The sequence below is a fragment of the Ictalurus furcatus genome, chromosome 16 (genome assembly GCF_023375685.1).
Source record: "Ictalurus furcatus strain D&B chromosome 16, Billie_1.0, whole genome shotgun sequence".
Taxonomy (NCBI): Eukaryota; Metazoa; Chordata; class Actinopteri; order Siluriformes; family Ictaluridae; genus Ictalurus; species Ictalurus furcatus.
In genome coordinates this window covers 21,437,425-21,459,285 of record NC_071270.1, presented here as the reverse complement: position 1 = coordinate 21,459,285, position 21,861 = coordinate 21,437,425, and the positions used below count along the sequence as shown (strand labels likewise).

General features: G+C 38.3%; 2 protein-coding genes across 2 annotated transcripts in view; one reads left to right on the top strand and one right to left on the bottom strand.

The window, feature by feature from the left end:
* Positions 1 to 355: 355 nt before the first annotated feature.
* On the top strand, positions 356 to 9,173 carry ggt1b (gamma-glutamyltransferase 1b). Its single transcript, XM_053645340.1, has 13 exons — positions 356 to 384; positions 530 to 703; positions 1,903 to 2,033; positions 2,869 to 2,958; positions 3,176 to 3,368; positions 5,787 to 5,947; positions 6,079 to 6,228; positions 7,004 to 7,140; positions 7,425 to 7,612; positions 7,767 to 7,894; positions 8,088 to 8,200; positions 8,364 to 8,477; positions 8,786 to 9,173. Exons 2-13 carry the CDS (start codon positions 531 to 533, stop codon positions 8,930 to 8,932), a joined length of 1,725 nt encoding a protein of 574 aa, XP_053501315.1. The 5' UTR covers positions 356 to 384; position 530; the 3' UTR covers positions 8,933 to 9,173.
* Positions 9,174 to 11,201: 2,028 nt separating this feature from the next.
* ggt5b (gamma-glutamyltransferase 5b) overlaps positions 11,202 to 21,861 on the bottom strand; it is a 30,988-nt gene continuing 20,328 nt past the window's right edge. The window contains exons 2-13 of the mRNA XM_053645341.1: positions 20,515 to 20,642; positions 19,446 to 19,544; positions 18,322 to 18,517; positions 17,559 to 17,719; positions 17,343 to 17,380; positions 17,139 to 17,247; positions 16,898 to 17,028; positions 13,864 to 14,045; positions 13,681 to 13,772; positions 13,198 to 13,310; positions 12,361 to 12,471; positions 11,202 to 11,376 (exon numbers count right to left, since the gene is read on the bottom strand). Of these exons, the coding sequence (XP_053501316.1) occupies positions 11,230 to 11,376; positions 12,361 to 12,471; positions 13,198 to 13,310; positions 13,681 to 13,772; positions 13,864 to 14,045; positions 16,898 to 17,028; positions 17,139 to 17,247; positions 17,343 to 17,380; positions 17,559 to 17,719; positions 18,322 to 18,517; positions 19,446 to 19,544; positions 20,515 to 20,642 (1,507 nt within the window). The 3' untranslated portion in view covers positions 11,202 to 11,229. The remainder of the gene's footprint in view (positions 11,377 to 12,360; positions 12,472 to 13,197; positions 13,311 to 13,680; positions 13,773 to 13,863; positions 14,046 to 16,897; positions 17,029 to 17,138; positions 17,248 to 17,342; positions 17,381 to 17,558; positions 17,720 to 18,321; positions 18,518 to 19,445; positions 19,545 to 20,514; positions 20,643 to 21,861) is intronic.

Below are 21,861 nucleotides of genomic sequence, written 5' to 3'. Positions count from 1 at the left end.
TTTATTCACACATCTCCTTATAGAGACTGAATCATAGGCAATTTTGGTTGTATTAGTTATACTTCACTCAATATTTCTAACAGTCAGTGCAGCACACTTAATCTTTCGCCGTGGCTGCAGAAAATGCGGCTCGAACTGATTAAACATTTAATCCAGTTTAGCTTTGTGATGTGTGAAAGGTGTAAGGGTTCAAAGGTCAAACACCTTAGCCATATGTATTTCCTCACCTGGGTGTTGCAGCAACCTGTAGCTGTAATAAAAAGCAACATAAACCAGTTATTCACTCTCTAGTCTCAAGTTAAAGTTTAATTTCACAAGTGGGGTTATTGCTACAGTGCTAGTAAGAGTCAGTACGCTAAGAGACACTGGCACGCTCAGTTCAAGGTAAGAAATGTTCTTTTAACAAATTTTAAGTCAGTGGTAGGAGTCTGTGAAGGTGATTTGTGTAATAATAAAAAAACAACAAGAACAAGATATAAACAGACTTTTCAAACTACCAGGACATTGATCTTGTGGTGTTTCGCATCAGGATGGTGCGGAAGTCGGTGGTGGTGGGTTTGGCGGTGCTGCTAATTGCTGCAGTCGGGACGTTTTTAGGTGTGTTTTTTGGATATAAGGGTAAAGTTTCATCTGTCGTCACTGAGAAATCGTACGCACATGCCGCTGTAGCAGCAGACGCCGGGCCGTGCTCTGAAGTTGGCAGGTGAGAGCTAAACACATGCACATTATATAATAACAAGTCCTGTGAAGTTACTGTCTGCGATACTTTCTCGTCCATTATGTCACAAGACTGTGAAAGTGGAGGAATGTGTAGTAGGAAGCAGATTGTCCAACTGATACTCACACAATGCATGTTCAAGTTTTTTGCGAGTTTATCAGGTAGACATACCCCATCGACCAGGGGTCTCTAACCTTTTTGAAATAGCGCCTATGTAAATTTGGATAGTGGCTCTTAAAGGGGAAACACACAATAAATAATACAGTGGCATCGCATATAGCCTAGAGAGTTTTTCATTCTTGCGGGTCGTGACTCGGTGGTTGGGGAACGTTGCTATAGACCACTATACTGTAGGTATGTCATTTCTGACTGTAGCCGATCAGTGTTTAACAATCTGCTTCTACTCCATCCATCAGTAGAAAGGGGCAACTTTAGAACCAGATATTATTCGTGTTGTTGATCATTCTCAGCACAGCGGAGACACTGTAGTGTATGTGATGCTGGTATGAGTGTATCAAACAAAGCAGTGTTCCTCGACTTTTATCACATCCAGAAATATCCTGTGGTCAAAACTACTGGACAATACAATGACCCTGATATTGTACTTACTTCCATCATCACATGCTTTTCTGACAGTGTCTTGAGTGTTGTCAGTACTTCTTCAATGCTGACCAACTCCAGTGGGAAAAAAAGTCAATTTCTATTTCCTCAATAATATCTGCTTATTAATATTAATAGCTGAGCTACGATCAGTAACTGAGCATACAACATGTAACAATGTGGTGTGTCCATCCATCCATTTTCTGTACCGCTTATCCTCACTGGGTCACGGGGAACCTGGAGCCTATCCCAGGGGGCATGGGGCACAAGGCAGGGGACACACTGGACAGGGTGCCAATCCATCGCGGGGCACAATCACGCACACATTCACACATTACGGACACTTTTGGAGATGCCAATCAGCCTACAATACATGTCTTAGGGAGAACATGCAAACTCTGCACACACAGGGCTACAGCAGGACTCAAACCCTCAACCCTGGAAGTGTGAGGCAAACATGCTAACCACTACTAAGCGCCTATATGGTGTGTATTAGATGAAATGAGCAGTGAAGCAAACAGCAGTGTGTGTGTGTGTGTGTGTGTGTGTGTGTGTGCGTGTGTGCGTGTGTTTCTGTGTTTCAGAGACATTCTCTTAAAGGGTGGTTCTGCTGTAGATGCAGCAATCGCTGCTCTGTTGTGTGTAGGTTTGATGAATGCTCACAGTATGGGGATCGGAGGAGGCCTGTTCCTCACCATCTACAATGCTCACACAAGTACACACACACACACACACACACACACACACACACACACGGAATAAACAATCCCCCTCTCCTCTGAACCATGCTCTTACAGAACACACTCACACTAAACCATCCCTAGAGTGAGCGATAACATGTCTGTCAGATAGTTAGAAAGTTGGAATTGAACTGCAAATACAAATCTACAAAATGCATAACACAGTAAGGGCAGCCGTAATATCGAAACACCTCTACGGCTTTTGCTACGTATGTGAATATGGATATGTGCTAGACTTATCTATGTAAGAATCACATTTGAATGTGCTGGAGAGTGAATAAACGACATGGATTAAGAGCCTGAGAACGAATGACGAGCAGAAGAGATGTGAACATAAGAAAAGGCAGATAATCAGCATCAGATCACAAATTGATTAGACTTAAATATCTATTACACTATGACACGTAACTATCCAACAATTCTCAGATCACAAGGAACTCACCATTAGCTAGCACAGTTTTAAGTCTAATGATTGCATGTACTGCTGAGTTTGTTAAACTGGCTTCTTACACCACATGAACTCTTCATGCAGACAGCCAGAGGTAAAGTGTAGAGAATAACCTACATAAAAACACTTCCATGTAACATACATGTACGTTTACTTAAAGTATAAATAAAGTATGTTATTGCATGGCAGAGACAGTCAATTTTGGCAGAAACTGGGTTTTTCATCGTTTTTCAATTTTCCAGACATCAGCCACAGCAACATTTGATGAGTTTTCCCAGATTTCCAAACATATACCACACATATATCATCCTTTATTATATTGAACTTTTTAACAAAGACTTTCTGATTTTTCTTTTTAATAGGACAAGTGGAAACAATTAACTCGCGTGAAAGAGCACCCTTTAACGCCTCTCGGGACATGTTCGGGAACAGCACTGATCTTTCTCGGAAAGGTACTCATAAACTAGTTACACGGTCCAGGATCCAGTCTTCAGGATCAGGGAGGCGATCCAAACCACAGACAGGCCGTGTCACAAGTTTAATAGAAGGGGGGGTTGGAATTGTGTACTATGGGGATAATAATAATAATAATAATAATAATAATAGATGTAAAAAGATTCTTAACGTGAATATTTTGAAAGGTTTCTGTTAAAGTTGCTTTGTTTTCAGGCGGCCTTTCCATCGCTGTTCCTGGAGAAATTCGAGGATATGAGCTGGCTCATCAGCGTCATGGCAAGCTGGCCTGGAAAGAACTGTTCACGCCAAGCATCGAACTCGCAAAGAACGGATTTCCTGTTGGTAAAGCTCTCGCTGGAGCCATTTACAGTAGCAAAAATGCTATCCTCACGGACGAAGCTTTATGGTGAATATCTACTGATGTTCACCAGATAGATCAATTTAGATTTTTGTTTTAGCTTCATGTCTTCTGTGCATTAGTTCTCTGTTTCATGCTTGAAAATAAATTCCGTGCTCTGTCTGTCAGTTTACATACGTGTCTCAGTTCTGTGTTTCGTGTCTCAGTTCCGTGCTTCGTGTCTCAGTTCCGTGGTTTGTGTCTCAGTTCCGTGGTTCGTGTCTCAGTTCCGTGGTTCGTGTCTCAGTTCTGTGTTTAGTGTCTCAGTTCAGTGTTTTGTGTCTCAGTTCCGTGGTTTGTGTCTCAGTTCCGTGGTTCGTGTCTCAGTTCCGTGGTTCGTGTCTCAGTTCAGTGTTTTGTGTCTCAGTTCCGTGTTTTGTGTCTCAGTTGTGTGGTTTGTGTCTCAGTTTTGTGGTTTGTGTCTCAGTTCCATGGTTTGTGTCTCAGTTGCGTGGTTTGTGTCTCAGTTCCGAGTTTCGTGTCTCAGTTCTGTGGTTTGTGTCTCAGTTCTGTGTTTTGTCTTTCAGTTCTGTGATTTGTACTTCAGTTTGTAAGGTTGCATACAGTATGTATCCATGGTTCTGTGCAGAACCACCAGGGCGGTATCCTTCAGTACTACTAGAAATTTCTGTGAGATTGTTTCTTTGGCAACGACCTTACATTTCCTTGACCATTACCCCATGTGGGTAGCCCAAAAATAACCTCACTATGTCTTGATCACCCCAGTCATTATCCTCAACCTAAGTAACCAAGGTGGTCCAGTGGTCCTCCACTTAGTTGTAGAACTATCTACACAAGTGTCACTGCGGTTTCTTTTAGAACTAGAGGACACATCATATCAAAGTCATCACGCATGTTCATAACATATTGTAATAGTGCACCTTGTGACATTTTACTTTAAAATTCGCTGGTATAATTCAGAATTCATTGATCCATCAATGATGGAAAGTTGTCCTGGCCCAGATGCAGCAAAACAGGCCCAAGGCATGATATTACCACCACCATGTTTCACAGATGAAATAAGATCCTTATGCTGGAATGCAGTATTTTCCTTTCTCCAAAATTAACACTTCTGATTTAAAGCAAAAAGTTCTATTTTGGTCTCACCTGTCCCCAAAACATTTTTCCAGTAGAATTCTGGCTACATGATCTTTAGCAAACTGCAGATGAGCAGCAATGTGATTTTTTGGAGAGCAGTGACTTTCTACTTGCATCCACACCATTGCTGTCAGTGTTTTCTTGATGGTGGACTCATGAACATTAACATTAGTCAATATGAGAGAGGCCTTTGGTTGCTTAGTAGCTACCCTGGGTTAATCTGTGACCGCATGGACTAATACACGTCTTGTTCTTGGAGTGATCTTTGTTGGTCTCCACTCCTCAGGAGGGTAACAATGGTCGTGAATATCCTCCATTTGTACACAATCTGTCTGTGGATTGGTGGAGTCCAAACTCTTTAGAGATGATATTGTAACCTTTTCCAGCCTGATGAGCATCAACACCTCTTTTTCTGAGGTCTTCAGAAATCTTCAAATGTTCATGCCATGATCCACTTCCACAAACATGTGCTTTGAAAATCAGACTTTGATAGATACTTGTTCTTTAAATAAAACACGGCGCTCATTCACACCTCACTGTCATCCTATTGATTGAAAACACCTGATTCTAATTTCACCTTCAAATTAACTGCTAATCCTAGAGGTTCACATACTTTTACCACTCACAGGTATGTAATATTGGATCATCTTCCTCAATAAATAAATGACCAAGTATAATATTTTTGTCTCATTTGTTTAATTGGATTCTCTTTGTCTAGTTTTAGGACTTGTGTGAAAATCTGATGTTGTTTTAGGTCATATTTATGCAGGAATATAGAAAATATCAAAAAGGATAAACAAATTTTCAAGCACCACTGTAGGAAATATTTGCTTTAGATCAATCAACATACAGACATATTTGCTTGTTAAATCTATTTCTTTGACTATACTGTTCACTTTTTTGAGGAGGAAAATATATATCACTCATGACAGTTAGCTTGCTAGCTTGTTGTTAACAAAGACGAATATGGAGGCGTCCATAACCCCAGCCCCTCCCCCCCTACAGCCCCCCCCCCCCCCCCACTTTCTAGCTTGAGGTTGAAAATAAAATCAAGTTGAATGCAGCCATAGAACTGTTTTGGTTTCAGTTTAGTTTTTTGTTTGTCATTAGTGTGTTTTCTGTAACAGTTCCATGTTTTCATTTGTGTTTCGAGTTTCAATTTCATTCTTTTGCTTCAGTTCTACATTTCTTGTTTCAGTGCTGTGTTCAGTTCTTTGTCTTGGGGCTCAGTTCTGTCTATTTGTTTTATTTTCTGATCTTGTGTCTCGGTTCTGTGTTTAGTATTACTATTCTGTGCTCTGCGTTACAGTTCTGGGCTTTGTGTTTCAGTTCCGTGTTCTGTAACAAAAATGGAGGTATCTTAAAGGAAAATGACACAATCACCTTCCTGAAGCTGGCGGATACGTATCAGCAGATTGCAGAGAAAGGGGCAGATGCTTTTTACCATGGAACGATCGCAGAAAATCTCATCAGAGACATTAGGAATGCAGGCGAGTTTCTTTCTGTAAAAATCTGTCACAGGAAGCCACTGATTTTTCCTTTAATTTGTCACCCATGTGCTTTTTGAAATGTATAAATAGAGAACAATTTTGTCTGATGTGTGTGTGTGTGTGTGTTTTAGATGGCATTATAACTTTGGAAGATTTAATGAATTACACTGCACTGTTGGATGAAAATCCTTTGAAAGTATCAATAGGTGAATTTACAATGTTTGTGCCAAACGCTCCATCCAGTGGCCCCATTCTCTCCCTCATCCTCAACATACTGAACGGTGAGAACACATCTCTCTGGCAAAAGCAACCACTTGATTTAAACGTAAACATGTTAACTTTTACTCATAATGAAAACAAACACAAATGAATTGAACGCATAGGCTCTACTGACTGTCAAATACACGGATGTATTACAACCCCAATTCCAAAAAAGTTGGGACGCTGTGTAAAATGTAAATAAATGTAAATAAAAGCAGGATGCAAGGATTTGCAAATCTCATAAACCCATATGTTATTCACAATAGAACATAGAAAACGTATCAAATGTACCGTTGTAAGAAAAAAAAATAAGGTCATTTTGAGTTTGATGCCCGCAACACATCTCAAAAAAGTTGGGACGGGGCAACAAAAGGATGGAAACGTAAGTGTTACTGAAAAGAAACAGCTGGAGGTTAATTGGGAACAGATCGGGGATAAAAAGAGCATCTTAGAGAGGCAGAGTCTCTCAGAAGTAACGATGGACAGAGGTTCACCAATCTGCGAAAAACTGCGTCTACAATTTGTGGAACAATTCCAGAATAATGTTCCTCAATGTAAAATGGCGACTACTATGAATATCTCATCATCTACAGTATATAATATCATCAAATGATTCCGAGAATCTGGAGAAATCTCTGTGCACAAGGGACAAGCCTGAAAATGTACACATACACGTATGACCATGTGCATCTGCATGAAAATACTTTTTAGTTGGGTTCAACAGGATCCCAGTCCCGATACACACCTCTAGATCAGTGTTTGGTTGTGTTTATCACAATCTCTTCCCCTCTGCAGGTTATAACTTCACAGCAGACAGCGTTTCCAGCACTCAGAAGAAAATTCTCACATATCATCGTATAGTGGAGGCTTTCAAATTTGCATATGCTAAACGCAGTGTTCTGGGAGACCCCAAATTTCTTAACATCACTGATGTAAGTTAGTCTTAGAGCTACAGCAACACCAGAAAATGCCTTGTGTGTCTAACTACAATAAAGAGAATATAATTCTCTTACAGTCAATAATTGTTACAGTTTTATTGCTTAAGAACTAGAGACACCCTGGAAACTGCTAAATAATGAACAGAAGGTGGCACCAAGAGTAAAAGTATATAGAAAGAGTTCTGTGTAGCTGCCTCAGATTTTCCTGAACCTATACTGTTAAATGTAATGTTATATTCATATGTTTAATATATTGCTTTATGTCATTTCTTCCCCAGTTTATCCACAACATCACATCTAAAAGCTTTGCAGATTCAATCCGGCAGAAAATCACAGATAACACGACACATAACGAGAGTTATTACGAACCCGAATATTTTCTTCCGGAAAATCATGGAACATCTCATATTTCTGTAGTGGACGCAGACGGAAGTGCAGTCGCTGCCACCAGCACCATTAATCATTAGTAAGTGGTCAGAAATCTATCTCTCAATCAATCTAGCTAGATGGACTATCTTTCAAGATAGAACATTTGTGTTCTTATTCTTATGTTCGAAAAAAAAAGTGTATCTAAAAAACATGTGTTTGTAATAATGATGTCTTTTTTTTTGTTGCCATAGTTTTGGCTCCAAGGTCATGTCCTCATCTACAGGCGTGTTGTTGAATAATGAGATGGATGATTTCAGTTCTCCTCTGATAATTAATGGATTCGGTGTTCCACCTTCACCTAATAACTTCATCCTACCACGTTAGTAAACTTTCTTCTTAAGATTTTCGGAGCAATGGGCAACCTTGTACGATTTACATTTGATGATATCTTACTTTCGATGTGTTACATGTGCAGTGTACATAGTACTTCGGTGTACCTAACTGGAGCAAAAAAAAAAAAGAACTATTACAATTTACTTTCTGTGATGTTGCACATGAATTTCTATTTCTAGAAAAGCGTCCCATGTCGTCTATGTGTCCTGCTATCCTGTTTGACAAAAATAATAAAGTTAAACTGGTGGTTGGTGGCTCAGGAGGGACAAAAATCACAACATCAGTTTCTGAGGTAAGTTGTTTTAAAGTTTTTAAGGAAAGAAAGAAATAAAGAAAGAAAGAAAGTAAGGAGTGAGGGATGAAAGACGCTGCAGAAAAGAAATGTATTAATTAATCAATTAATTACGCAGTTCATTGATATTGATTTGTGGTGAAGTAACAGAATTGTGTTTTAGGTCATTTTAAATTCACTATTCTTCAACTACGATCTGAAGAAAGCCATTTCTGATCCCAGAGTTCATCATCAGCTCAGTCCAAACTTCACTTTGTTTGAGTCAGACTTTGACGTGGTGAGTGTAAACAGCCATTAATTACTAGCACTTATGCAGAACTGTATTTTCTTTGTCTGTAAATTTACATTGTGGGAATGAACATTTGAAAAAAAAAGACACTGGGTAGAGTAATTTCTATTATTGCCACAGAGTAATTTCTATAACTGCTCACTGTCAGATCCTAATGTGATTAAATGAGTGCAACACTGTATGACTAAAAGTATGTGGTCACCGGGTCATTATATTGTGTTGATAAACTAACTCCTTTCTTGTATACTATATGTAAATATTATATGCAGTCTGGATAATTCTGTCTCCCTGTGCAGGCTGTAATTGATGGACTTATTAAGAAAAATCACCTGACTGAGATGTTGACAACAACAGGTGCTGTGGTTCAGGCGATCCTGCGAGAGGAAAACCGTCTATACGCTGAATCCGACCCTCGAAAGGGAGGATACGCTGCAGGATACTGACAAGCTTTATTTTTTTTCCCTATTTATCCATGAAATGTCCTAACATCTGTTTAGATTTTATAGCATTAGTGATATTAAATTGATCAGACTGTCACATGACCTGAAGGAGTTTCATGCTGAAGGAGTGACCTGACGGAGTTTCATGCATTTCAGACTTTTTTTAAAACCAGACATCCTAGTAATGTCTTTGTATGTGACTTAACAAATTAAGTTAAAATTAAAACCTTAACTTTCTTTTTCAGTTTTCATCATATCTTTGAGTTTAATATAGGCCTGGTATAAGTATGCACAAGCAGATAGTGTGATGCACCAAACACCTTGGTTTCAAAAAGGAGTCATTATATTACACATGTAAAAACACACACGTATGTTTGTAGATTGTTCCATACAGTGTTCCACAAAACACACACATTTATACCACTTGAATGATAGCAGATATAGCCAAGACTAATAAAAAGTCACATTAAAAAAAATATCGTGCCCATTACTGGTGCAATATAATATATCTTTTTTTCTTTCTTTCTTTCTTTTTTTCTTTTTTTTTCTTTCCTTTAATGGTCCTGTGGGGTTGTCAGTGCTATTTTAAGTCTAAGTTAACACTGATGTACTCCATGGGACAGCAAACAACAATAACTGCATGGCTACTATAAACAAACAAAATTAAAGCTAACATTTTGGCTTATGCAAAAATGAACATTTGTCATTTGGCTATATGTCCTGCTAGATTCCAAAAGAAACCCTGATATGTATATTAAAAAAAAAAAAAATACAGTAATGAAGTTTAAAAATCAGTACAAAAACTATACAGTTAACATCACGATTATGTAAAATTATACAAAACAGTATTAAAACATAATATTAATACAATATAGTATTAATACAAGTATAAGTATAAGGCTACATGAAAAGTAGTCTAAATGATGTCACATTTCCATTCACTTGAGGCACAGTCTGCTAATTTGGCTCAGTTTGGTTTATTTGCTGCTCTGTGTGATGCTTTGTTTTGAGCTTTTCATAGCTTTTTTTTTGTAGTGTAATTGTTACTCTATGATACATTTCTATCCAGGCCTGTATCAATAATGTATGTTAATTCAGGTGAACAGAACAGAATCTGCTGCTTGATTTAGCTTCATTTTTTGTGAAGTAGCTCTGCTTCAGATCACATATGTCTAGGGTAGTAATGTATTAAGAATGGGAAACTCACAGTCAGATGTACTGTAGAGCACTATTAATATGAACTATGTATTAAGATGAAACATTAAATGCCAACCAACATTAAATGCTAGTGGACATTGTAGTGACAGTTCTAGGGGCTCACACCTAAAGATCATCCCAGAAAATTCCTGCAGGATGCCTGAATATATTTAAAGTATAAAACTCAATATAAAATTTAACAGAGTTTGGTGCCAAGAGAAATATTCTTTAGGAAGCTCTGGAACTCCAAGGTACGTTCCTGCATTTTGTGCTTGCCCTTTCATATCGGAAGGGGCGGGGCCTTCAGAGGGCATGGTGGTTTTTATTTTGAACGAGAACACCACTACAGTACAGGGAGTTTAGGGTGATCATTTTGTGTTATAAAATAGGCAGTTGTTCCTATGGCAACAACTGGCAGCTCAGTGATTCGAGATACTATGCGCAAATATGTCATTTTTGTTTAGGGTTACTGTCCTACTGTATTAGTGTGACATCAGTACAGGACATTATACCTCCCTCCCAGCAAAGGTGAACTACGTGGCAAGAACTTTTAGTTTACACAGTGTATATATATATATATATATATATATATATATATATATATATATATATATATATATATATATATATATATATATATAAAGCCAACTCTAACTAAGAACCATTGCGAAGTCTCGCCAGTTTTTAGTTTGAGTACGATCTGAAACAGTAGTGATTGCATTTCCTCTTCTGACCCTTGCCTCCAGGATTTACTCATTGTGTTTGATAAATGCCCTCCTTAAAACCTTGATTTCTAGACTTTGTACTGGATTGTCAACTAATCATCCTCCAGTACATGGATCCCCAAATCTCTTTTGAGTCTTGTGTGTTACACAAGAAAATTCATGTAAAAAGTGGTCATGTTATTTTACAGTAAAATATAAACTCAGTTCCCTGTATTAGGGTGCTACATTACATAAAAATCTTCAGTATAAGGAATAAGTAATAGGCAGAGATGTACAGTCTCACACACAGTATAATATGGACATGGTATAATCTAGATTCTCTACAGTCAAATGAAAAAGTTGTGAGTTAAGATGTGAGTTGAATCTGCTCCAGTGTGATCAGTAGCCTGATGCTTCTCCTTTTTTCCTACCGTCAGAGACAGCGGTGATGCAGCCGTGCTCTTTCATTATGCCATTCACAACATTGAAGGAAAATTGGTTATATTTTACGTCATGTCCGAAAGACTGCATGGCTTTCTTCATCGACTGTAAAAGAAAAAAAACCCCAAACAGTAATGTTAACAAATGAAAACAGACCATCTTATTGATGGGAATGTAGGGAAACTGTCAGTTACAACTAAGCATGTGTCGCTAATGTTCAGTATGTGATATTTTGGACACGTAAAAATATTGTCACTTGTCCTGCATTCCATTCAGGAGGTGGCTCCCTAGGTAGGCAGCATTTTTAGGCAGCATCCACCCCATACTGAAGGCAGAATCAGCATACTGTTTTTTGTTTGTTTATTTTTTTTCAATAAATAAGTACCTTATTATGGACATATTTGAAAAATCAGCCATTTTTGTTTGTATGTATCGCATCGCATACATTAGCTGAAGTTAGCGAGCAATGATTAAACGAATGCTTGAATCTTATTGGTCAGAAGGTGTTGATCTATTTTCTATAACAGCCCAACTCTGACAGTACTTCTGGCTGTAATTCAAATCCCAGGATTATTTTAAGGTGCTCGTTTATGGAAGGAGTCTCCACTGTGTCAGTGCTTTGTAACAATCTTATTCATTTCAAAAAGGAGAGGCTGGTGAGTGAATAATTGTTTATAGCTGTTATAAGTGGTAACAGAAACTAATTTTTTTTTTTAGTGGACGTTCCACAGTATTAAACGGAACTATAAATGATTAAAAACTATGATGTGTTGTTCTTCCGTTAATAAGAAATTCAATCTTTGGCAAATTGCTGTGGTTTAAGAAGAATAAAACATATTCCTTACTGAAATGCTATCCAATGAGAATAGACAAAGCTACACATTAAGTCAATTACAAGATAATCTGTTATAGAGGTTACGATCAGCGCAGATTCATTTACTTTCAAAATGTGCAAATGTAAGGTACAATCCTGTATGTGCAAGTTCTAAAAGGCAGTGGTGTGAATAACAGAGTAGTGGCTTTATGGTCTGATGTATAATAGTGCAGAGAAACAGTAGGAATTTGAACTTTTTCTGAAATCATATCTACCTCATTAAACCCCCGCTCTACCAACACTGAATTATCTGAGCTGACAAAAACCACTTTGTCATTGATGGCATCTTCCAGGTTCATCCCAAGCCACAGTTTGTTCATTATTGCCTGTATAAAAGGTCAAAGAACACAAAAACATTTGACAAAGAATAAGTGTAAAGAAAAAAAAAAATCACAAAAATTCTAGAACATTTATCAATTATCTCTCATGATGTAGCGTTATACGAGTTAGTACAGTATGTACTAAGTCTCAATTAAAGATACTCTTTATTTAGAAATGTTGAGTCCAAAATGTTAACAAGCTTTACACATGTAAAACAATAAGAACTTCTTTTTAATGATTAATGAAATTACTATGATGTGTAAATTACATAACTATACATGTATTAAACGTTGTCAGTTTTACAGGATGTGTAAAACAGTTTTGAAATTGTACATGCACTTTCCGCAACACACATTCTCTTTCCCGAACCTGTCCTGAACATTCTCTGTAATATAAATGTGATTTTGACTTCTCTGAATAAGTTCTAGCTGATGGGAAAATCCAGATTTTTTTTTTTTTTTACCTTGGTAGTATCTTAAGTGTTAGAATAGAGAGAGAGTGAGAGAGAGAGAGAGTGAGAGAGAGAGAGAGAGAGAGTAGAAGTAGAAGAAGGTAGGTGGTTAGGTGGACTAGATAATAAGGGTAACTAAGTGGAGGAAAGTGGAGCAACAAGTAGAATTAGAGGACAGAGGAATAAAACTAGAAGAACTAGACACAATACTCTGTGTGTGTGCGTGTGTGTGCGTGTGTGTGCGTGTGCATGCGTTCAATGTGTGCGGTGTGTGCTTTACCGTGGCAATGCCGGTGATAATCTGACTCCCTCCAGATCCTCCGATAACTAAAACTTTCTCTCTGTGCTTTGAGTGGATAATAACCGGTGACATGGAGGATGGTGGCTGTTCACCTGCACAGACATCAAGATACAGATTAATTAAAGCTAAAAAAAACCAAAAAACAATAATAATTAGCATACAAAAAAAAACCCTGTGATTTCTTTATTTTTATCCCCAAGAAACGATGACCAAATATAAAAAGATGGTGTGAGGGTTAATGGTACAGGAAACAATGGACCAATGGTGTATGATGGGTTAACAGGGACAAAACTAGGGGATGTGTGTGTGTGAGACAATTCTTATCATTATTCTATTACTATAATAATAATAATAATAACAATAATAATAATAATAACAGTAATAATAATAATAATAATAATTATCATTATTATTATTGTTGTTGTTGTTGTTGTTGTTATTATCGTCTAGAAAGCAGTTTACCTGCAGAGACAGAATCAGCTCTTCCACAGAAATCCGCCACCTCGTTGTTCAGTATGATCCCCGTTTTAGGAGAATAGATACCTGATCCAAAACTGAACAAACAGGGAAAAAAACCCACATAATTAAATAAACCCTACCAAATATTAGCATCTGATACACACACTGTGTAACTGCAGTACTCACATGTGATTGATGGTGCTAGTGACAGAAACTGCTGAGCCATCACTAGCTAGAACGGAAACATGCGTTGTCCCAAATCGATCGGTGGAGGGGGTGACATTGTAGTAAGAAATTGGGTGTGTACCACTGCTGCTGATCATCGACCTGATGTGATCAGCAAAGCCTGTATCCATCAGATGGTCTGCCTGAAACAGGAAATGAGCGAACAGTAAGTGATGAACAACCGAAATGAGCTAGCAGAAAATTATGAAGGCCCAAACTGAACAGACAAGAAGCCATAAAGAGACTAAATTAGCAATCAGACAGTCAAAAACAGCAAAGATAAGCAACCAGGCAGTCAAGAATAGCAAAGATAAGCAACTTAAATAAAGATACTCTCTATTGAATACTTGTTCCAAATCCCACAGCCTTGCTACACTACAATCATCAGCCGAGGCAGGATCTGGCTGATAGTACGTGGCAAAATGAAGAGCAGAAATCATAGACTAGCTTGTGTTCATTACTCTGTATTAATGCACTTAACTAGGCCACCATACATTAGTTAAATTCTCGAATCTGATTGGTCAGCAGGTGTGCATTATTTTAGTATAACAGCGTGGCCTGCCATGATCAGGCGACGTGGCAATTAAGCGTGCCGCATGATATAAATATGGCACCTGTGAACTGTGCCATCAGCCTCTATTATCTGAAGCGAAGACGCAGTTCACAGGCCTGCCCTGGTATGACAAAGCTACACAACGTCTCATTTCCTTCTCAGGGAACAGGGTTACATGCGTAACCCAGACGTTCCCTTTCAAAGGGAACTTTGACGTTGCGTTTAGCATAACACTATGGGAACGAGAATACCCACTCCGTCATACCAAGGGTACGGCCTGTCCAAAAAGACCCAAGCCCGAGGGTCACTGCAAGACACTTGAGCCCGGGGTGGAATGAATATCCAGGCTGTAATAATGAAAGAATGTGTGTGGCGTAGACCACCCTGCAGCAGCACACCCATCCTGTAAGGATATCCCTTTGGACAAAGCCTTCGCAGAGGCGAACGCCCTAGTATAATGAGCCCTTATGCCCAGAGGCGTAGCGAGACCGCGCGCTTCATAAGCAGTAGAGATTGCTTCCACTATCCAATTAGAGATGCGCTGCTTTGACACAGCATCACCTCTACTGTCGCTGCCAAAGCAGACCAGCAGCTGCTCCGTCTTACGCCACTGACCGGAGCATTGGACGCAAGTTCAGAGAGCCCTTACTGGACACAGCAGGTGTATTTTCTCTTGTTCTGGTGTGGGGAATGGAGGAGGGCAGAAAGCCTGCAACACCACAGGGTGGCGTTCCCATAGTGTTATGCTAAATGAAACGTCGAAGTTCCCTTTGAAAGGGAACAGCGTTACATGCATAACCCATATGTTTCTCTCTGTAAAAGACACAAGTTGTGTTTGTTGAGAGAGAGAGAGCGAGGAGAGCGAGGGGAGAGAGAGAGAGAGAGAGAGAGAGAGAGAGAGAGAGAGAGAGAGGGGAAACCCCACGGACCCCTAGTGATCAGTGGTGTAATTGCAGGGGGTCTAGTTTTAAAAATGTTTTATATATATATATATATATATATATATATATATATATATATATATATATATATATATATATATATATATATAATGTTTTCTTTGTTAAATGTATCAAAACATATTCAAATGAGATGTTTTAAAATTAATCAATTTGGTTACTGGCAAATATCACGTTAGCTGAGCTGACGATCGTTCATTGATGGATTTATTTAAAGTTTATCTACAAATGAAATGATAATTCGCAAAAACCTATGAGTGGTAGACAAGTTCAAGTGTTGCATTGATGGAAAAAATAAACAAAGGATAATTCAGAGAGTCGAATTAAATGTCACACCAACAATAAAATGTAAAAAATAAAATCTTGAAATGTTTTGATTCAGTTTTAATGTTAATATTATTCATGTTAAATATTATCAAAATAAAGCAACATATATAGAAATGACTGTTTAATATATAGCCTATAATTGTTGTGGAGTGAGGGGGTCCTTGTGGATTGTTCGAAATATTCTAGGGGTCCAAAGCTCACAAAAGGTTGAGAACCATTGGTCTAGTGTATGAATTTTAGAAAGGTAATATCGTCTCAAATGGAACCCATTAGTTTTTTACTAACCTGAAAGTTTTCCCCCCATCCGATTAATCAAGAAAATAATCAGCCAACTATGAAAATCATCATTAATTGCAGCCCTAGTGTGAACTATTGTGACTCTGTGTTTAGCTGCTGGTGAGCAGGGTGATGGGAAAGGGGAGGGGTGTGAGCCCCCTGCTGGACAAATAATTCACACCTCTCCACAGACACAAAACAGACAGGACAACCTAAAGCTTTTTTTAATAGCAAAACACCGCTACAATAAAATAATAATATTTAAACCTAGTAGGCTAGATTAAAAAAACAACAACTTGTGAAACACTGCAAATTCTTAAAGCCCTGAGTATCTACTTTCATATGAGCCATTAAGTACTACTGTGGAGTGTGACATCACAAATAAATTCAATGCTGAACACGGGCAAAAAAACATAGGTAGAAATTCCATTTTTTTGGCCTCTGGTAAAAAGAGATAAGCTGAATATTCCTCACTTAGCCTAGATAACCAATCACATGGGACTGGGCAGCACTGGAGCTTCCACTTGCCCAGTGGTGTAGCTAATGAATTCATGATTTTTTCACCCCTAAATTGAGCAAGCTGGATGTTGTTCAGATTCTACAGGAAGTAATAATCAACCAAAATGAGGACAATGGCATCACAAGTCACATTAAACTAGACACAAAAAGACAAGCAAACAGGAATGAGCAAAGATTTGAATCAGGAATTTATAATGAGGTCAAGTTGAGTGTATTTTAGTGTGGCAGGGAGTGTACTGGGACATGGATGTATCGACGAGTTGGTGTGTTGGTGGATGTATCAAGGTGTATGTGTGTCAGTACTTCCCTAGAACTCACACACACTCACACTCAATCTACTATCGAATACAAATATGCTTACTCTGTACTGGCTGTGCAGCGGGTCTCTGATATTCTTCTTCTGTCCGTTTGCGAACTTTAGTGTTTCTATGTATCTATGAAGTGTCAGTTTTCTCTCCTCACCCTTCACGGATGGTGGAGACAGTCCAAAACCTGCAAAACACACAAACACACACATCCTACATGAGTTATGTCATTTTTGGTACTTATACTGTATTAAATTTTTATTGTATCTCTTCTTTGGTGATTTTAGTTAAACGAACCCTGCATGACATTGAGGATGAAGCTGAGTAGAGTGCCTCCAAATGGCGGCGGAGGGAAATGCATCGTAAAATCGCCCAGCGGAACCGATAACGCTTCATCGAACCTCACCTGAACACACACAATAACACATATAATAAACACACATCAAACAATATAACACAAGTCCACTAAAATACATACAGTAACACAATAGTCATTCTCACCTTAAAAGAGCTTAGATCCTCTAATGACAATGATCCACCTGAAACACACACACACACACAATGAAGTGAATTTATTTCAATGTTTGCCATATTATTTCTTTATATTCTATTTGGTGTCAAATGAGCCATTTAAATCTGTTAACCAAACACTAACATATTCATAGTTTCTCTCTCTCACACACACTCACACAAACACCCACACACACACTAAAGTACCTTCTGCCTTCACATCCTGGATTAAGTCTTCTGCGATTTTGCCTGTATAAAAAGCGTCGGGCCCCTTTTCCGCAATCATTTCCAGAGTGTCAGCAAGTTTTGGGTACCGTAGTGTATCGCCTGGACCGATCATGGTTTTATTCTCGCGGCAAAATGCTTGACTACAAAAACAACACACGAACAAAAACCACACAACAATTCACTACAGATCAGCCGTCTGATTAAATGCTAGGTAGCTACATGTATGTGTTGTCCAGTACCAGGCTGACGGGTTTTCTAACACGTGTCAGACAGATGGATGGATGTCATTCATAATAAAGTTGCTTTATTCAGGAATTTCCATTTAACATGATCAAAAGCCATCATTCTTCAGGCAGACATGCAGAGTTCAACAGATCAGACCAGACACAGAGGTACAAGAAACCAGGGCAACTCAGAAAACTAGAAGGGAAGTAGAAGAAGGTAGGTGGTTCGGTGGACTCGGAAATAAGGAAATAAGGGTAACGATGGAACCAAGACAAGCAGAAAAGTGGAGCAACAAGTAGAATTAGAGGAAAGAGGAGAAAAACGAGAAGAACTAGAAACAATACAGAGTGCTCTGTGTGTGTGTGTGTGTGTGTGTGTGTGTGTGTGTGTGTATGTTTATGATCTGATCAACAAAGCCTGAATCCATGAGATGCCTGAAACCACATGTGTGTATTGTGTCTGTATTTATGAATATATCTGAATGTGTGTGTGTGTGTGTGTGTGTGTGTGTCAGTACCACAATGACGTGCTCTGCACCAGTTTAGTGATGATTGGGTGTTTGAGAAGATTGCCTAAGTACTCGGGAACAGGAAAGCCTTTTCTGGCCAGTTTAATGCTGGGCTGGAACAGTCGAGCCCAAGGCAGTTTACCAAACCTGGAGTGAGCATATTGATAACCACGCAGCTCACCTGGAACACCAATCCACTGTGCACCTACACACACACACACACACACACACACACACACACCATTAGATATTAATATAGGTGCAGTAGAGTGTTCTGATTAGCTGAAGTGAGAGAGGATCTAATCCAGGCATTGCATTACGCGCTAATCATTTACGCATTTAGAATAGAATAGAATAAAAATGTATCCGAAATGAATAAGCAAAAAATGTTCCTTGTATGGTTCTGTGGGTTTGGCCTGGAATCTGTTATTTCACAATCAGATCTTGTGTGTTTGGTTTAGATTTAGGCTTTCAGTGGCCGTATGGGGTTGAATTAAACACAATGCCTTATGAGTATCTGGTATCCGTGTGAAAATACAAGTACAAGTACAAGTGTAGGCTTTATCAGTGTTCTGGTCAATCAGCCCAGGAGATCTATTTACATTTTAGAGCAAGACTGTAACAATGATGTTTTTAAATGCCTAATCCACTCACCAACCTTTTTATTAGGAACACATGTACAACTGCACATTCATGCAAGTATCTAATCAGCCAATCAGGTGACAGCAGCGCAGTGCAAAACAAATCATGTGGATACAGGTCAAGAGCTTCAGGTAATGTTCACATCAACATCAGAATGAAGAAAAAGTGTGATTTCTGTGATGTTAACTGTGGCATGGATGTGGGTACCAGATGGGCTGGTTTGAGGATTTAAAAAACGGCTGATCTCACAATGTTTAATATATCTGACAACTTTTTTTTTAAATATAAAGTTGTTATACTCTACTACTTTGTCTCATTTACAACATAACAATCTTGTAGCCAGTTTAATATAACATGCCGTCTGTATCATACTGGTACAGCACACTGGCAACAATACAACTCTGAGTTGGATGGTGAGTGTATATTACCTGTATATTGTCACACCTCTAAGTAAAATGATAAGATTAGTAAACTGATGCAGATTGACCTACCGATTTGACCTAATGTTATGGAAGTGGGACATTTGTCCAGCAGGTTTGGTGGGAAGCTTTTAGGGACCGTTTCTCTTGAGTTGATCACGCTCACACCACCTAGAAAAGCAATACATTATTATTATTATTATTATTATTATTATTATTGTCATTATTATTATTATGCTCAAATGCCCTACAGTACTTCTCTGGCATATTAATTCCCCTCCAAAAGTATTGGAATGGTAAAGCCGATTCTATTGTTTTTGCTATACAGTGAAGACACTTGGGTTTGAAATCAAAATATGAATATGAGACAACAGATCGGAAACTCAGCTTCCATTTCCTGGTATTTACATCTAGATGTGTTAAAAAACTTTTTTGAGGTGAGTAAAAGTATAGTAACAATACTGCGGCTGATTAATTTCTTCATACAGGAAGCTGTCATACATTGAAGCTGTCATTACAAACAATGGCTTCTCCACTAAGTATTCAATACTTCCTGTGTTATTCCTCTTTATTACACATAACTTCATTTATGGACTTTAATGTTGTGAATTCTTTACATTTCCAGATTTCTTGAGTTAATACTGATGTCTGGTGAAAATTTCATGTGAATGGCCTCATTGGAAATATATTTACTGAAAAAAAAGTTGGCGCTAATACTTATTTCCCCCGCTGCATATATGTATATATGTTGTTCATGCTAGATCATCAGTATGTTGTAACACTCAAGTTGTCATATTTGGTTTCAGCTGGTTTTGGGCCAAGACAAATATTTTTACAAAGCTGCAAAATAACAGCTGTTAACATTTTTCAACTTTTCAAAACTTGGGCCATGAAGAGACAATAATAGTTCCTATACCAGGTCAGTGACACAGGAAACACTGATGTCGGTTGAGTGACACTTAGATGTTTCCCCTCCACTTTCCCTTGCTTGAGTTCCTTTGTCCAACTCTGAGCAGTTAGCTGAGAGAATGAGGCATTTATCTTTAATGAGACTTAAAGCGCACACCTTTGGCTCTGATTAGGATACAAACCCAGTAGGTGAAGTGAATGCGGGTGCGCTGAAAACAGTAATTAAACATACCGTCTTTGTTCATGATGGTGAAGATGGAGCCTCCTCCAATTCCCATGCTCTGAGGATTAATTAGTGATGTACATAGCAGCGCAGAAATAGCAGCGTCTACTGCCGAGCCGCCTTCTAACAGAATATCCCTTAAAAATGACAAACTTTATTAGAACAATTATTCAGTGTAGTCCTGATGTGTTCATCACAGTATCTTGTAACAACTTCCCATACTGAAAGAGGGCAACATTAATGGCATAAAACGTTGAGCTTCAATTATTGGGTTAGGATATTCAGAGTTAGAATATTATTTTATATCAGTTCCAATGTGGTTTAGGCATCGTAATGGGAAACACACAGTACTGCTACCATTTAAGTAGTTAAATTTGGGCAAAAATGTTGCTAAGCAACTGGGAAATATGGACTCAAACTTAAGCTAGCTAATGGCTGAGGCTAATAGTTTAGTTAGCTAGCAGATCATCATGGATTCTTTTATATGAACAAAGTAAAGGTACAGTTTCAGTAAAAATGAGACCAAACAGTCAGGAATATCAACATTTCCCTCAAATGTGTTAAAAACTTGCTAAGAAAGCACCCAGAACACTGATCAGAACATTCCAGATTGTGACCATGAAAAAGGTGACCATTCTTCTTGTAAACATCTATTTGAATAGATAGTAGATCAGTAGATATTAAAGATAGTTTCTATTTCTGCTCACCCATTACACCTTATCTCCCACAGAGATTAGCTTAAGAAAAATACTTGAGTATCCCTTAAATGTATTGAAGCAGCTAACAAGGAAAACGCGCTACACTGCCAAAAGAAACAGCCTCAAAGCCATCGTTATAGGCTACACATTTTTCTACATATAAACCACCGATATGAAAACAGCTTAACATGGCTTAACATGCTGAAACAGCAAACTCAGGACACCAAGATTCTCTTAGACTTTATTTATCAAACATAATCGGCTATGAATAATTGCTGTTCCCGGGTGGTTCTTTAGGTACATTAAACAACACTAATCTTTTTTCTAAAGAATTGCTTGAGTCTCATAGCTATTCCCGATGTCCAAGAATCCTCTCCATATACCAAAATGATAGTGAGCTCGCACTACATGTTCAGACAATATAACCCACCCCTCCAAACCACAAACAGCCATAATATTTTAGACAGAGTAGCTCGTTTGGAACGAAATTCACACACTCGAGCTAAAACAAGAAGACAGACATAACACTGAGGAACATGCATGTCGATACTTTGGGGAATGGAAACACATTTAATAACACAAGAACAATATGTCAAGTCTCAGCAGTCATCTGATAGTTAAGAGACAAAAGGTCACTCTCTGAATGAAAAACAAGACA